General features: G+C 34.5%; 2 protein-coding genes across 4 annotated transcripts in view; both read left to right on the top strand.

The window, feature by feature from the left end:
• cv-c (RhoGTPase activating protein) overlaps positions 1 to 13846 on the top strand; it is a 124035-nt gene extending 110189 nt beyond the window's left edge. For all 3 annotated transcript variants that reach the window (XM_015333556.2, XM_089171495.1, XM_015333553.2), the window contains 6 exons: positions 7901 to 9632; positions 9707 to 10044; positions 10299 to 10450; positions 10583 to 10864; positions 10970 to 11149; positions 11244 to 13846. In XM_015333556.2, the coding sequence (XP_015189042.2) occupies positions 7901 to 9632; positions 9707 to 10044; positions 10299 to 10450; positions 10583 to 10864; positions 10970 to 11149; positions 11244 to 11358 (2799 nt within the window). In that variant the 3' untranslated portion in view covers positions 11359 to 13846. The remainder of the gene's footprint in view (positions 1 to 7900; positions 9633 to 9706; positions 10045 to 10298; positions 10451 to 10582; positions 10865 to 10969; positions 11150 to 11243) is intronic.
• A 147-nt stretch (positions 13847 to 13993) lies between these two features.
• On the top strand, positions 13994 to 18028 carry LOC107073101 (cilia- and flagella-associated protein 298). The gene is made up of 7 exons (XM_015333552.2): positions 13994 to 14300; positions 14411 to 14556; positions 15341 to 15490; positions 15661 to 15746; positions 15811 to 15981; positions 16110 to 16325; positions 16484 to 18028. The coding sequence occupies exons 2-7, from the start codon at positions 14418 to 14420 to the stop codon at positions 16493 to 16495; spliced, it is 774 nt and encodes a 257-aa protein (XP_015189038.1). The 5' UTR covers positions 13994 to 14300; positions 14411 to 14417; the 3' UTR covers positions 16496 to 18028.
• The last annotated feature ends 224 nt before the right edge of the window (positions 18029 to 18252 follow it).

Raw genomic sequence — 18252 nt, 5'->3', positions numbered from 1 at the left:
GATAGATACACACATTGAGAGAGAGAGAGAGAGAGAGAATGAACGCAGCTGCAAGCTCTCACCGGAAGCGAATGTGCATTTGTACGCGACGTATATATACGTTACCAACAAATATCTAACGTAGAAAAGACGTTTTAATATATATATATATATATATATATGTATAAGAAAATGTATCTTCTTATTCTGTCTCTAAGCAATGATCGTAAGAAATGCCAAGAATATTTCTCTAAAGTTCCTAGAAGCGAGAGAAAGCATTCGCCTATGGAACAAATTACTTATTTGGCGACATAAATTTATTGCTGAACGTATACTAGGCAGCCTTTACGAAGCAACCATGCTCGATCGGTATGCTAAAGGGTTTTATGCGATACGTTCGTTCAACTATAATCGGATTTACGTCGTTGGAAAATCGGCGTGGCTTCTCTATCACCCCCTTTTCTCTCTCTTGGTTATCTTTCTAATTATTATTATTATTATTGTTATTGTTATTGTTATTGTTATTGTTATTGTTATCTTATTTTATTTTTATCATAAATTTGTGAAGAAAAATTTGTACTCTATATTATGCAATTAACTTATTTATCATTCTTCTGATACTATTTTTTTTTTTGCCAATGCGTTTCACGAAAGTGTTGTTGCTTTTTTTTCTTTAGTAGGTAGGTAAAACGTTTTCGCAATGCAATTCGATTTCGATAGGAAATCATAACGATTCCGACGTTGTATCGTCGTGTGTTCGTCGCTTTCACTCATCGACGAGCAAACCACCATCACCACCATGTCGAATTTATGCGCTTTCCACTTGCCGTCAACCAAGGTCGACAACAAAAACAAAATCAAGAATTATATTTTTTCTTTTTATCCGAACAAAAAATATCAATCGATGTATTGCTAATATATTAATTTATATAATTAGAGAAAATATATATATATAATAAAATTAATGAATTAATTAATAAATTAATAAAACGCGAGAGAGAAACACACAGAGAGAGAGAGAGAGAGAGAGAGAGAGAGAAAGAGAAGAGATTGGAGTGCATTTATCCAGTTAATAAAATAAGTAAATTAGTTGCAGCGACATGAAAATTAATTTGTTTTCAACAGAGAAAGCTCGTTAACGTGACAAGAAGAGAACTTTTCGTGTTTTCAACCGATAGAAAATTGAATAGCCTCTCATCATCGTCATCGTCATAGTCATAGTCATAGTCATAGTCGTCGTCATGGTACTAACCAATATCGCAACAATAATTACGTATAGCTCGTGTACCAACGTTATGACCTCACGGGCAGCTTTTATCAAAGTAAAGGAAAATATTGTTCCGCGATGAGAGTAGTAAAGGGATGTCTCCATTAAACTTGAGTGCTTTCACCTTAGACCTTTTTTTTAAAAAAGCAGATAGAGGGGAAGTAAGTGGTGGTAGGGGGAAGAAGGTTGCAAGCGTAATTACACGTAGCAGAACAGCGGAACCTCGATACCATCGATGCGTAAAAATTAGAAACTGGTTCGTAAATGTAAGCAAACGAGTAAAAGAGAACTCACGAATGATGGAAAGAACGAAACGAAAGAAAGGAAGAAAGGAAGAAAGGTAAGAAGGTAGGAAGGAAGGAAGGAAGGAAGGAAGGAAGGAAGGAGTGAACGAAAAAACGAAGAAATAAGGGAGAGAAGACGGTGGCAGACTGCATGGCGGGTCTGCATACGTTGCACCTGCAGAACGACGCGCATCTTGCCATGGCAAAGAGAGTAGAACACCAACCTTTTCCATATATATATATATATATATATATATATAGCATACTTGCGAGTTAGCAGTGACCGAACGTACACGTCAAGTGCGTATGTGAGTGTGTGAAAGTAGCCACGTTAAGAGAGAAAGAGAAAAAGATATAGGACTATCTTTTGATTATTTTTCTTTTTCCATTTACGAGAGTAAATTTTCATCATAAACCCCCATGACCGTTCTACTTTAACCTCCTGACATTAAAATCACCCACCAGCTTTTTTATAAATGTTTAAGGGAAGGAAAGAATCGGCAAAGATCGTCAACAAAAAGGTATCTCTAGGAAAGAAGGTAAGTATGGTTGCTGATACCGGTATCCACACAGTAGAAAGAAACGGTTGAAACAGGGCACTTGCGTTCGTTCGTTCGTTCGCGCGAATTTATGGGGACCGGTTTGTTCGATCGAAGAAGGAATGTTGGTTGTCGTCGTTGCGCCTGTCAACCTGCGAACACGCACCACCATCGGTGAAAGAAAAGCAGAAGAAGAACGTTCTTTTTCTCTCTCTCTCTCTCTCTCTCTCTCTGATAATCTTTTTATTTTTATTACTACTAGGTCTTCTTTATTTTTGTTCTCTCCGTGTTTCGTCTTCAATTCGCGATTCTATTGATGAAATCGACGTAAAGGTGCAAGGAAGATTTCTTTTCTATCAATTTTACCGATTAACCTTCTTAAGATTATTTTCTATTTAACAATTATCTTCGAAAAAATACGTAATCAATTATATTTCTATCTATAATAATAATAATAAAAAAAAAAATAAAGAAAAATATGCAAACGGTAAGCAGCTCAAAGAACGAACAGCGACTCGTCATCGTAGCACCATCGTCATGTTTTATTTCGTTCATGTCTATTTTCTGTTAGGTAGCTGAGGCAGTTATCACGAAGAAGAGACCGAGATACTATACTTGTTGCAATTGAGAGGAGTGGTATAGTTAATATAGTAGTAGTAGTAGTAGTATTACAGCTCGCGGGCGAGCTGCCGTATTACCATAAATTTCCATCGGATCGCTCAGAAGCCAATTAGCGTAAGTCACACCGAGATGAAGACCGCGATACGCCGTTTTACTTAAATCAAGTTGGCCGCAAGAACCGTTTGATCGTTTCACCGTTTAATACCCAATACAAAATCCGTTCCTCGAAATATCCTCCTCCAGTTCTGTCTCTCTCTCTTTCTCGGCTCTCATTCGATAAAAGGTCAAAGTAACGCCAACGCATGTTAGAAAATTACATTTTTAACGCGCGAATAAGTTTTTAATATATATCACGAATTTTTTCATTTACTGGGAATATGATAAACCAGATGATTATTATTTTTTTTTTGTTCATACTTAGACGGTTTCATCGTTAATTACCACGTTCCCGACTAACTCTCGTGGGATCTCTTTTGATCTTTTTCTTGTCTCTTTCTCAGCTCTCTCTCTCTCTCTCTCTCTATCTTTCTTTTTCTCTTTCTTTTTTATTTGTTTTTTATTATTATATTTTTTATTTTTATTTTAATTCCATACGTTGAGAAACGGTTAAAATGGCAAATGGGTAAATGATTAGAAAGGTTTTATATGGTATCACGTTGATAGTCGAATTTCACGCGAATCAGATAATCATGGTGAATGCTTGTGAACGCATTTAATTAGACGCCTATAGTCGAGTTTATAAGCGTTAAAGAATTCTCTATTAGTAGTCGCTCTTAACTCAAATATATGCGTGGTATATATGTAAATTTATAAAGATCTCTAGAAAAGAAATTCATGAAAGCATTGCGTGCGTTTGTCTCTCTCTCTCTGTATGTGCATTTACGCCTCTTGTATGTATGATATGTGTGCGTATACATGAAGAAGTAAATGTGTTGTGGGTAAAGTCGTATAAGACCCCGTTAGAAAACTGAATTTTCCATGCATGGCGAAGAGAAGGCGAGTCAACACAGTATTTGAACGTGCGTAAGTGTTGATGTGTATGTGTGTGTGTGTGTGTGTCGCGATATATAAGGCTCGATGATTTCTCTCAACGAGAGAACTCGACCGTTGAAGAAAGAGATGGAATGATCGGACTGGGAATAAGAAAGAAAGAGAAAGAGAGAAAAAGAGAGTGAGAGAGAGAGAGAGAGAGAGAAAAGAGAAGGCCGACAGAGTAACAGCAACACACAGCCAGACAGCTTGGCGTCGTCTCGTGAAACCTGGCCCAGCCAGGACGACGATTCTACCAGACGACTTGTCGGCTCGAGATCGTTGGATCTTCTTCGTTAGATCCTCGATCTTCACGATTCTCATTCTTGATTCTCGATGAAAGAAAAAAACTGGTCCCAGGTACATCCAAATACTTCTGACCAAATGAAACGACTAATATTATTTGTATATTTTTCTTCCTTTTTTCCGATCGAACGAATCAACGAATCAACACAGGAATCTCATAAAGAAACTACAAGAAAATTGAATCAAAATGAACAAAAAAAAAAAAAGAAATAAAAGAGAAAAATATCACGTCGACGTATACATTTAAGTAAGTAAGTTTCTCGTTACGGAATTCACGATCACGCGAATGAAGAAATCCACTATCTCGAACATAAGGTTGGATTTTCTCATTGCTTGTTGCTGCTGCTGCTGCTGCTGCTAAGAGAATGCACGGAATGTCGATCTCTCGTACGCTTCTTTTGCTAGATGACCAAGCTTGTTTTCTGTTCGTTCATTCGTTCGTTCGTTCCTTTACATTCGTTCAGTATTTGCAAAAGAAAAATATTTCGACTTTCAAATATGAGAATTTCAAACATGAGAATCGATTCTCACAAGATCCTAAAGATTCGATGATTCTCTAACGATTCTTATTAGATTATTATTACTTTTTCCTTCTCTTTTTCTGGGTTTAAAGCCTTGATTAAAAAAAAAAAAAAAACATATCTTTCATCCTTCTTATATAACCCCCATATTTAAAATCATAAGCGAAAGAGTAAGTATTAAATATTACGGGTAAGATATGTACACGTGTTCACGGTGTTTTTTTTTTTGCTTTCAGCAAACGAAAAATGATCCCTTATCACGAAACATTATCGCATTCACGCTTCAAGACTCGTCGACTTGCTTGCTTTTGTGAACTCTTCGAGAGGAGTACATCCATTATTAATTCGCGACGGACAAACCATGTTCTTTATTTCACTTTTTTTTCTCTTTACAAGATGAAAGGGACGCGGGAAAGCTTACACGCGAGAAGAAGAAGAAAAAGAAAAAGAAAAAAAAGATTTTTCCCGGAACAAAAATATCCTCCTTGCGAGACGTTAAAAAAGCGGAACGATCCGTTGGTCCACCTCCACCTTCTCTTCCTCCTCCTCCTCCTCCTCCTCCTCCTCCTCCTCCTTTTTCCCCTTCTTTCTCTTTCAACCCCGCACACACACTCACCAATTACGGTACCACTGGAGAGAAATTTTGGCTTATGTTAGAACGAAGAAAAAATAAAAAAGCATAAAATTGTAACTCATAGTCAGTCAGTCAATCAGTTAGTTGGGGAAAGGGGTAGGTAGGGGAAGGTTTAGACGAAATTAATTTTACAGTTAGATCCTTTTAATGAACCGCTAAGTTAATCTGAGTCATCGTACAAGCTACTAACGTTTCTAAATTTGAATTTCTCTATCTCTTTTTCTCTTTCTTTCTATATTTATTTTAATCCGTCCGTTTGCTTTTTTTTTTTCTCTTTTAATTTCATCGGGAAACACCATAGGTAGGATGATGACACGATTAGCAATAGCATCTAACGAGTACGAATGAGAAATAACAAGAACAAAAAAAGGTGAAGGAAGGGGGAGTGAAAATATCGTCGCTAATTTTAATTACGTCCAGTAGAAAAATGAATAAAAATTAAAATAAAAAAGAAATAACGAGGATGATAATAATAATTGAGAATAGAGAGAAAAGATAATATGAAAAAAATATTCTTTTTCTTTTTAAATTTCATTTTTGAACCCTTTGAATTTGAAACTCGCCTAACAATTGCAATAACTGGGGAAACGAAGTAATTCTTTCTATTAATGTTCAATTAAATTTTTTGATAAAATAAAAGAAAACATGGAAAAGGTTTTAAGAAAAAAAAAAAGAAACTGTAATCGTTGCATATGGCACCATAACTTTTGAAATACTGGAGGTAGAGGGAAAGGAGTTCGTACCTTAACGGAAGTGACGTTGTTGTATATACATTTATATATCATTTAACTTGTATATATGTATGTATATATCTTATTTACCTACATAAGGGGTGATACGGCTGGCTGAACGGTTCCTACCGTTGCGGAAATAACTCGCATGTAAGAATCGTTGACCGTTTTAAAATGCGCTCGAACGGAAATAAGGATAGGGAGGAATACGTCTTGTGAACGTAATCGAATACATACTATGACGAAATGATATGACTACTACTAAAAAGTGGTTTGATAATATTTGTTCTTTCTGTAGAATTATCGAAAATATACGTTGACTCGTGTTTACGAAAATAAAAGATAAGGTAATTAATTGAAAATATTATCAACGAGATAAAGAGAAACGATTAAAATTATTTAAATAAATATTTGTAAATTACAAATATGTCCACGAAACGATAATGAAATCGTTTTATAATGGTTTACTAGTATTTTATTAGTATTATTATTATTCGTTTCGATTGTAAAGTTTAATTATTTTCGTCATTACTGAAAAAGCATTGAAAGAAATGTTAATCAAAATCTAAACGATATTTAACGTTTGTCATATTTCAATTGGGTTTGAATTTTGATAAAGTCAATTGTAAAATATAATATCTTACATTATTTTATAAAACAAACAATTTACCAAAGCATACGTATATGCTTACTTATTAGTTATTATAATTTTAGATAGATATACATTTATAAATAACATGAAATATCAGAAGACTTTATTTTCGTAACACATACAACGTTTCGACAGTTCCGCAAAAGAAAGAGAGGGAGAAAAAAGAAAAAAAGATTTGACAGAATAGGGGAATACTCATGAAAAAGCATCGAAATGCTTTTGACGACAAGCCCGTCCCCCCACGTATGAGAAACGCATTGAAAGTTTCACAAAAGTTATTTTCGACGAGTGAACGAACGAACAAACGTACGAACAAACGTACGAGCAAACGTACGAGCAAACGTACGAGCGAATGAACGAATGAACAAGAGACGAGGGTGGTAACACAAGAGAGTTGCTTGCTTGCCCAAGCCGATATCCCGTTTCTGCAACAACGATTATTTTTACCCATCGTGGCCCACATTCGAGGACTTCGATTACCTCCTCTGACGCGTAATCGAATGAGGGATGGGAGGAGTAGTTTTATCTTGCATCCGTACAGCTGACGCACATCCAATAAAAAAAAAAAAAAAAAAAGAGAAGAAAAAATATAAATTCGCTCATTTTTAAAACCACCGAGCTAGCAAAAGAGAAAAAGATGTTATATTATTCTAACACAACTTATTCACGCAATAGAAAACATCATTCGTTCACCAATAAGTGGTAATATTAATTATGTGTCATAAACTATCAATTTGCTTTTGGTTTAATATTTAAGGAATAGTAGTTTTCTAAAAGAAAGTTCATTCTCTCTTTCTATCTTTGGAAGATATTCTTTAAGAGGTCAATGACGGCTTGTTATGTCGTTAGTTTCCGTCGTTGGTGCAAGAAGAAGAAGTAAGCAAGCAAGCAAGCAAGCAAGCAAGCAAGCAAGCAGAAGGAACGGAACGGAACGATAAATCGAGTAATCAGGAAGACGAATCGAGCCGAGAAGCTGAGAGAACCTTCGGTTGCTCAGAAGCGCCCCGCGGCCAGATAATTACCGGAGGCCGGTCCGAAGAAAATCAGGAATGCGACCGAAAGAAAACTACCGTGATGTCATAAATATAAAACCGAGCAGTCGTTTATTAACGGCTCATTAATAAAAATCCTTAAATGGATGTGTATATAAAGTTAAGAAGGAAGGAGATTGAACGTTCACTGGTACCGATCGAAGGTCGTTTGTTTGCGAAGGAGGGAAAGAGTGTGTGTGTGTGTTTTGTAGAGAGAAGTTCTTTGTTTTATATATTTAACACTAGATTTACGGATGTTTTGTTTTAATGAAAATATCATGTTTTTTGCTTTTTTTTTTTTTGCAGGGTGGTGGCGGAGAAGATTCAGACGAGGATACGCAATGCGCCTTGAGCGAAAATTGGACATTCGAGAAGAAAACGAGACGATGGTCTCGGGTAGGTGACGTCACTCAAGCAAACGTTGAGAGGTTGCAAGCGATAGCTGGACAACAGACGGTTGTGCAATCGGAGGAGGATTCTCTACAGGATCGGTTAGAGGCAGAGGAGGCTGAAGATACGATGTTGGAGAATTTGAAATACAGTAGCCTGCCACCGGGTACGTTGCCGGAGGAGATCAGTCCGAGATTTCGCAGGACCGGCTCTGAAAGACTACGAGATGGAGCTAAGGCCATACTGAGGAGGGTCGAGTCCCTCAAGTCCCGACGACGCAAGCGTCAGAATCGTGACGGTGTCGTGATAAGCGGTCCGCAAGTACTCGACGTGATGTCGATGCAGCAAAAGATGAAAGAGTTGAATTGCGTTGACGTGTCACCAACTGGACCGGCACCGATCACTTTTAACGATCATAACAACATATCGAGTTCCTCGCCCGTTCACGTACCCGGCTCGCCAGTGACCTTGCCACCTTCACCTTATCATTTACCGCCTTCTCTTCTAACGAATGCAACGAACAGTCCGTTCGGCGATGATTCTTCGAGTTACTGCTCGGATGGTTCGCAAGGAGGTGGTCCGACGCCTACGCCAACGCGTACGAAGATGAATCGAGCACGTAGATTGCTCCATCGTGGTAGAGACGATCAAGGTGCATTGAGCGACTCTGAGTGTCAGCCGACCAGCTGGAGGCAAAGATACTTTAGAGACGCCAATAGCAATCATGCGAAAGTATTGGAATACGTAGCTGCTCATCCACAGACGCCAAAGGAATGTTCACCGAAGAATACGCCTATCAACACGCGCGGTGGAAGCCTCAATCTTGGCAAGGAGTCGCAAAGGTTTCGCGATAAGTTGAACCAGGGTCAGGAAAGGTTCAAGGAAGACAAGGTATCCGCGTTGAAGCGAGAGGATAAAATGCAGAAGAGTTTCAGGCGTCGTGACGATTCACATAGGGATGAAAAACCTTTGTCGAAGGATGTAACCGTTTACAGGGACAAATCGCGCTCGAGAAGTTCCGAGTTGGGGGCTAGTCAGGAAAGCAGTTCTACCGTAGCGAGCAGAGACTCCGATCAGGAGGAAGATTCTCCGAGGCACAAGGTCACGGTCGTAAGGTGGCATAGCTTTCAAAGGGGCTCCCTATATCCGGAACCACTCGATCCCCTTTGTCCAAGAGCTATGGCTTCGATGTCCTGCGGACAACTATTGGTCCTTAGAAAATTAGCATTGCTCAAATTAACAGCTTGCATGGAACGTTATTGTCCAACACATCGTACAGGATGGAATTGGGAATTGCCAAAGTTCATCAGAAAAATTAAGACACCCGATTACAAAGATAAAACTGTATTTGGTGTACCTCTGCTTCTATCTCTCCAGAGAACTGGTCAGGCTCTACCAAAAAGTATACAAAACGCTTTAAGATGGATCAGAACTAATGCATTAGATCAAGTTGGGTTATTCAGAAAGAGTGGTGTCAGGTCGAGAATACAAAAGTTGAAAGTTATGACGGAAACTCAAGGCGATAGCATTAATTTCGACGGTCAACAAGCTTTCGATGTAGCAGATTTAGTGAAACAATACTTCAGGGAATTACCCGAAGCTTTATTGACGAACAAGCTCTCTGAAACGTTCATCGCTATCTTTCAACGTAAGATTCAATTTGTTAATTTTTTTTTATTGATCACATTAAACGTCAAATAATCGTTCGATTTCGATTCATAGATGTTCCATTGGACCTACGACCGGACGCAGTTCAGTGTGTCCTCCTCCTATTACCGGACGAACATCGAGAGGCTTTGGAAGCGTTGCTCGATTTTTTGAATCATGTCGCAAGCAACTCGGTTTACAATCAAATGACAGCCTCGAATCTGGCCGTGTGCCTGGCACCGAGCCTGTTCCACTTCAACCACAGCAACACAAACGTGACCAACAGGCCGAGCAGTGTATCCCCTCGTAGGAGAAAGACCGTGGGCAGTCCCGATCCGCGGGAATTGTCGGAAAACAAAGCAGCGCACGATTGTCTTCTGTATCTGGTCAACATGCATCGTGAATTATTCATGGTAAGAGAGACGCTGCTGCTGCTGCTGCTCACCGGGGAAAACGTTACGCTCGTTGGTGTAGGAGCGTGTCATTCGTCGTTCGAACCATCGATCCCGATCGTGATGGTCGAATCCGAGATGCAAACACGTTCTCACGAATCGTGAACGCCTATATATATGACGTATATATATATATATATATATATATATATATATATAATCCTTCATATACGTATATACAATACTTATATGTTACATACTTGGTTACCTCTCAGGTCTCATCGGATATGCTGACACAGTGTCACTTCAATTACATGGAAGAGAGCGTTCCAGTCGCCCTCGATGAACTCGGTTCGGAGCTCAATCAAGACTGGAGGGGATATTTGAAAGCCTGCACGACTGCATTGTTGAAAGAAGCATGCGAAAAGTGAGTGACAACCTTGTAATAGTTTCACTTTAAACGAGTACCAATCATACTATTCTATTAATTTAAACTTCATTATTTCATTAACGTTTGAAATTATTACAAATGTAAGTGAATATTAATTTTTGTATACAGAAGTCGCGGATGGGTCAACGTTAACAATCCTGCCGATAGTAGCGTCGATATGGCTTACAAAAAAGTTGGAGATGGACATCCTTTGCGACTTTGGCGAGTTTCAACTGAAGTCGAAGCACCACCTAATGAACTGTTACATCGTGTACTTAGGGAAAGACATATTTGGGATCAGCAACTTCTCAAATACAGATTGGTCACAGAGTTGGATAAAAACGTGGAAGTATTTCAATATGCAATTGGAAATATGAGTCCTCTTCCTGCACGGGATTACTGTGTATTAAGGTATATTCAAACGTTTAAGTATTATATCAAGAACAAAAAATGATATGAAACACAATAGAAAAAATAATATATTATAATAATACGAAACAAATGATTTAATTATAGATCCTGGCGTAACGATCTTCCTAAGGGTGCTTGTGTTATCGTTGAAACGTCGGTTGAACATCCAGATGCCCCGGTTATGCTTGGTGGAACTCGCGGAATCGTTTTAGCCTCGCGTTATTTAATTGAACCATGCGGTAGTGGAAAATCACGTATCATGCATTTGTCTAGGGTCGATACAAAGTAAGCAATACAACATTTTAAAACATTATTTTTTTGCTTTCCCTTTAATAATGCAAATTTATTATAATAACTTTTTTTATTTCAATTTAAACAGAGGACGAACACCCGATTGGTACAATAAAAGTTACGGACATATAGCAGCACTACATCTAAGTAAGATTCGAAATTCTTTCAAGCATACTACCGATGGGCCAGAGACCAAAGTTTGAGACGAGTATACCGTGCAGTGTGCAACACTGCACGGTGCTTATCCGTATTATCAAGAAACCGGCAAAACCATAAAAAAGGATTCCCGACTATCTAATAATATTACAAGATTAACCATTGACGAGAACTGATTGATTATCATGACTTTATTACATTTCAAGATATATAAACGTGTCAAAATTAATTATAATACTCGCCGATCCGATGTAACATTGTTTTTAACGTCCTCGTATTATCGTTGAAATGTTAGAATATATTTTTTAAGGAAACAAAAAAAAGAAGAAAAAAAATAGAAAAAAAGTAAGATATATATCGAAGAAACGTTAGGATGAAAAATGATCGACGTTGACAATTAATTAAACGATAAGAAAAAGAAACGTGGTTTTATTAAAGCATATCTCTTTTTAAATATTACAATTAATTAGATAGATGTTAAACAACTCGCGTTCGAGATTTTACATAATTTTATGTGTCGTCGTCGATCGGGATGAAAGAAAAAAAAAAAAGAAATAAGAAAAGAACACAGATAAACAAAACGATCAATGACTCTATAATATATTTTCAGATGAAAAAAAAACATTATGTCGTTTGTAATGGCTATACTTAAATCAAAATCGTATAACGAGATTCGTCGTTGATGTTTGATCGTTTAGAGAAAAGAAAAAAAAAAAGAAAAAAAAGATGAATATATTTTTTTGTGTACACCGTGTTGTCTCGTAAAAAGAGAAGAAACACGTACGTCAAAATGAATATAAATAAATAAAATGTTAAAAGTGTATAATCGAAGACAGTTTCGATATTAATTATTTGAACATTGTCATTCGTTTCAAAGTGTGTATTCATTGTGCATAGATTGTAAGTAATTCGAGAATTCTCACGATATATATTTTTTATTCATTTTCCGGACCAAATGCTAATTTTTCTATTGTATCATATTCGCCTCATATCGCGTTTAAAAATATAGTTATATATATATTATAATATTATACATAATAAGAGCAAAGAAAAATGGATGTATAAATATCGTGTAAATGTACATTTTATGTGGTACGTATTTTTAAATAATTGTGTATAAGTCTTGTTGATTTAGGATAGATTGAACATGCAACGTAATTTCGTTGCATGTTCGCATAATTAATTTATATTATTAAGTCATATATTTCATGACAAGCATTAACCAAAAGTTATATATTAAAAATTGAAACATTTCAATAACTTTATACTTTATCGAATATGCAAAAACGCACATTTATTCTAAACAATTCATGGAAATGACGCTTATTGGAATTACAAAGTTACAACAAACTTATGTAAATCTCTGATTATTAACTTTTAGAATGATCGTCGTTTGAGGGCATTTAAAAAGGTACTATTCGTTTGAATATGTCCACTTAGTCCAAATATATATATATATATATATATATATATATATCTATTCTAGAGAATTAATATCTATTTTAAAGAATTGATCGATTAAATGAAATCGGAAAACAAAAACAACAACAAATAAAAAAAACTAATATTCGTAGAAGTGTGTGGGTGCGTGCGTGTAAATGAAAAGATTATTTTTCGAACGTGTGTGCGTTGTAATATGATGGCATATTAGTAAGAAAAATTTAGGGACCATCTTCGTTTCGAGCCTATTATTAAATGATCTGCGCTTAAACGCACTATTCCCAGGTATAATAGTAATAATGGACAAAAAAAAAGAAAAGAAAAATAAAATAAATCCATCTATATTTTAACATAATACTAGTCATTTACGTTAGTTTAAAATAGTACGTTCGATAAATGTAGAGATTTATCTATTTTTTTTTTTTTTCTTTTTTTTTCACATCGACGAGTGTCAAAGATATTTCAAAGAATTTTTATTATTATCATTATTATTATTAATATTAATATTAATAATAATAATTTATTATTATTATTATTATTATTATTATTGTAATTATTATAATTATTATTAAGTTTTATCGTTTCTGCAATCACAAAAAAAAAAGAAAATAAAGTTAACACAGACAAATTTATTTCAAAATTAATTTTTACATTATTATCTGTATCTCCGAGATGCTATAGTATAAATTTTGAAAAGAGACTAAAAAATAATGAAAAAAATATTGATAACGAGAATCTTTAGATTTTCCAAAATATATACACGATATTATAGAAAATTCTGTAACACGAATTGCATATATATGTAATACAATTATTTGTCGTGTCCGAAGGAACATAACAGGAAAAACAAAAGAAAAAAGAAAAAAGAGAAAATATGTCAAACAGAAAAAGGGAGAGAGAGAAAAGAAATGTTGAAAAAAAAAAAATATATAAACGCGATAGAATATAAACGTCATATTTTATCGTGCCCCCTTTAAACTACATGTGAATTTGTCTTTATTCTTATAATCTGTGTTCCATTAGAATGTACATATGTATATTACACGATAATGAAATGGAATTATATATTCATTAAATGGCCGATTCTATTTGTTACCAACTTTTTCTATTTCGTTTGAAGAAAACACACAACATACATTTTCTTTATAATTATTTTTTATAAAACCCAATCGTATCCCACATAAATAAAATAAATGTTGTCAAACATTTATCTATCCTATATTCTCTTACGTTACCAAGTATATTTACTAAATCTCTCAGCGTGATCATGATAGTTTGTTCAATGTTACCCTAGTTACTATGGAAATCAGTGTGGTGTAACTCGCGTTTGTCGCTGCTATCGTATTAAAATTATTCACAACACATTTTGATTACTATTAGCAATTTTGTGGGTGACGTTTAGAATTTAACTCGATAAGCGCTTCTGCTATTAAAAAATAAAAAAAAATAAAGGTTATTAAAAAAACATCGATTAACATAATAGACGAAGGAAGAAAAGTTTCATACAATTTTTGTTTGACAAATAAAAACCCGTTTAATTTCTAAACACGTAAGTAAATTAAAGACAAAGTTTTAACATATATTCCTAGAAAAATATTTTTATTCTCGTAATATATTTATTATGAAATTGATTCTTTTCTATTTTAATACAAAAATTAGAACAAAAATGGTGAAACTTCACGTGAAAAAGGGCGACGAGAGTCAATTTCTTTACGAAACTAATGTAAATGCATCGGTGGAGGATGTCTTAAATGAAATAACTATCATTTACAACGGCCGACTGAAGATTTTGAGAATATGTTATGGTAATAATTCTTCATTAAAAAAAGTATGATTTAAAAACAAAACTAAAGAGTCAAGATAAAAATTGCATTTAATGGTACAAATGTTAATAGACACTGCGTGCATTTTCAAATTACACGTTACTTTATAACAAAAGTGTTCGAGGTGGTGGAGGCAGGAAGGGGGATAGTAACGTAATTCATTCTCACGTTTTAAGATCGATGGTATCGTTTAAAAATTTTTTTTCACGAGAAAGAAAGAAGAAGAAGAAGAAGAAGAAGAAGAAATACTTTTGCTGCACGAAGAGTAGAATAAGATAATAAGACAGTAAAATAAAATAAAAACCCTAAGGGGCAAAATTTTCTTATCTCACACTAAAACGGGGTCGATTTTAACCGACAGGATTGTATTGTAAGTTAGTTAACAACTTATATACACACGAAGTAATTCTCTCGGTAGGAATATTAACCCGAGAAAATCCATTAACGATTATCTCGAAGGTATTCACCTGCTGTTTGTAATAAGCCGCACGTAATAAGAACTCGAGTTTCGACTTTATGAATCCATTCATTCTCGGTTACATGTGATATTAGTTACACGCGTCTTACAGAAGATAATAATTATTATAGAGTTGCCGGTATTATGCGATTAATAATTGAACTTCGTTTAAAGTTTTGTTTTCCTTCTTCTTCTTTTTGTCAAGTCATTTATTTCATTTTTTAATAAACGTACCATATTATAATTAAAGAGAGAGAGAGAGAGAGAGAGAGAGGGAGAAATAGAGATAAAAGTAACACGAATTTGTAGAAATCGAAGATTTAACAAAACACGGTACTATGTTACCACCAAACATTATGGGACTTACGGATGAACAAGTGGAAGAACTTAAGCTTAAAGATGAATGGGGTGAAAAGTGTATACCCATGGGTGGATGGACATTTAACAAGGATCCCGTAGGTACGTTTAATTAATTTTTTTTTTTTTTATTGATTTTTATTCTTTCTAAAAATATATACCATACGATCTAGAGTGGAATTTCGTTAAAAAAAGAAAAATTTAATAGACAATAGAAATATCCCGGATTTATTTTGAAATTTAAATGAAATTTAATTAATTATTACTCTTAGGTCGAAGAAATGGTCGTCAGCCTAACGATAAGATGCAAGAGGTATTGAAAAAAACCGTGGAAGATGCTAGAACCATGATATCCAAGGTATTTTAATGGATCGTTTAAGTTAGATTTGTTCGTTTAGCTTGAAATTCTTGGAATTTTTTAGAAATTGGTTCAACAAGATAAACTCCTAACGCAAAAGATTGTTCAAGATGCTCTAGACATACTTAGAGGAGCAGTAACTATAGTTTATCCTATGGGTTTACCACCTCACGACGTGATACGTCAAGAATTTGAGAATACTGAAAATTTAACAGGGACTCAAGCGTCCTTAGAGGTAAATTAATTAAATTATTGACTTTATATAAATTATCAAACAATATAATTATTTGTACGAAATTTTTTTGCTCAGTTAATACAAGTAATATATTTGTCTTTATAATTTTTCATTTCTATCGTTCTTAGGTAATGGACATTAATTTAGCGCAGTTATGGTTTTCCGGTAAGGAAATGATTCAAGGAAAGAAGTTAAAGGATTTCCTAGGCTCGAACGAAAAAACGAAAGTCATCGTGAAATTGCAGAAAAGAGGAACTGGGATGCCGGGACGGGAACCTTTGATGTCAGAAGACGAAAGAAAATTGTTGATGATGCACGCTTACAAACGACAGGAACAAATGAAGGTAAGTATGCAATTTTTATCTTGTTTTTATTGGTTCGTATTCTTCCCAACTTGTTTAATCAAAAGAAAAAAATATTACAAGTATACTATAATATGTCTATAATCATGGAACGGTAAACCGTTGATAAAGATATCAGTAACAATAAATATCGTGTTAAGGTTGGTACCTAGCTTACCGACGAATAATCAACCCTTCAAAAAGGATCTAGAAGTACAAAGACGCAAACAAATCCACTTTTTTACTAACCAGACTCACCTTAGTTACTGCCGTAACTAAAAGAGGGCCACAGTAGGTATTTTCACGTGATGATATACCTGTAATAGCTAATATAGTACAGTTAATAATAATATATTATTACACATTTAGTAAAAAAAATATGTGTGTGCCTTCAGAAATGCCATTATACATATATTAAAAAGTGAAACAATTTCAGGAATTCAAATAGAAAAAGATCCCAAAGGTTTGTTGTTAAATCCAACGATGATCACCTGTAACAAAAAGAAAACTATATTAATTATAGAATCAAGTGAGATGCAATAGCCTGACATATGAATCGTCCAATTCGCAGATGCACTTTTCAAATTGAATTCTCTATTTATTTTTATCAAATTTCTATTTGAAGTTACAATAAAATTGAATTTAAACGCATGATTTTACATTTACGAGAAATAAAAAAAAAATAAAAAAGAAAAAGTAGAAATATTTAGTTAGCAAAAAAATAAATATGTTTCTATATAGAAAAGAAAAAATTACAAATTTAATAATTCAATTGCGATCAAAGTGAAAAATCTTAAAGAAAAAAAAAGGTAGATTACTTTAATATTAAAAAGACGATAATTAGGTTTAAAAATGTAATAAAAAGGGAGTTTAAATATTTTGACTCGAACTAACTAAACACATATGCATCTTTTTGACGATATAGACACATATTTAGTGTCCCAAGGAGATGGAATGGTCCATCATCTCCAATTACAACTAGAAATTAATGACGAGCAAAAAAGTAAAACAATAAAATATGAAATATGACTAGAGAGCCATTCTCTAAAGGTTCGAACTTGCTGTTGAACCTTTGAAAATAACTCAATAGCCTGTAGTTGCCCTCTTGAGCCACAATTAAGTGGGGGCCTCTTCGGCATTAAGCCTCTTCTTTCTTCATTCCATGAAAACTGCATTTGGACATTTCCTACGTGCGAGCAAGATAAGATCTTTCATACTATTTTTGCAAATAAACTTTTATTTTGTTATGATTCTAATTCTCAATTATATTAAGAAATTAATTTACATTTCGCGTACACTTTTCTAGCTCGTGGACCATCAATGAACTTGGAGTTCATTGACCATACACGAGAACATTTAATCGAATGTCCAAGCAGATAATAATTTCCCTCGATGACCTAATAACACTTCGCACTTTTAACATCGAGTAATAAGATCGAATTGAAATAGAAAATGCAATAAATGTAATGCATTATCTTGCAATACTTTGTTATATTTAATTATATCAAATAATTATAGCTGTAAGACGAAATCGCGATAGTGCGTAGTGCTAATCCTGAAATACTTAAAACTAAGTATCAAATGCATCAAAGAATTTGCGAATTTGATTCGACTCTATTTCGTTCGAAATAAAATCGAAGTAGAAATAAATTTTTCAAATGGTTGCAAATACCTTTGAATCATGATACATAATAAAGATCACAGAATAGTTACAAAATAAATTAACAAATCAAACATAAAATAGAATGAGATGATCAAATTTTGTAACAATTCTGTATAAACCAGGAGGCGGAATTTCCACTCCGGAGTGGAAGCAAGAAGTCTAATGCCTTTCCTGGATCCTACCTACTTAAAATTAAAGTTTTCACATTCATTCAGAGAAGTATGCTACCTGCCTGCCTATTACCCATATTTTTACCCATTTTAAGAA

This window comes from Polistes dominula, unplaced genomic scaffold (assembly GCF_049000335.1).
Source record: "Polistes dominula isolate Pdom_NZ unplaced genomic scaffold, Pdom_raw_medaka contig_26, whole genome shotgun sequence".
NCBI lineage: Eukaryota > Metazoa > Arthropoda > Insecta > Hymenoptera > Vespidae > Polistes > Polistes dominula.
Note: the sequence above shows the minus strand (reverse complement) of the source record. Positions and strands in the feature narration are given on the sequence as shown.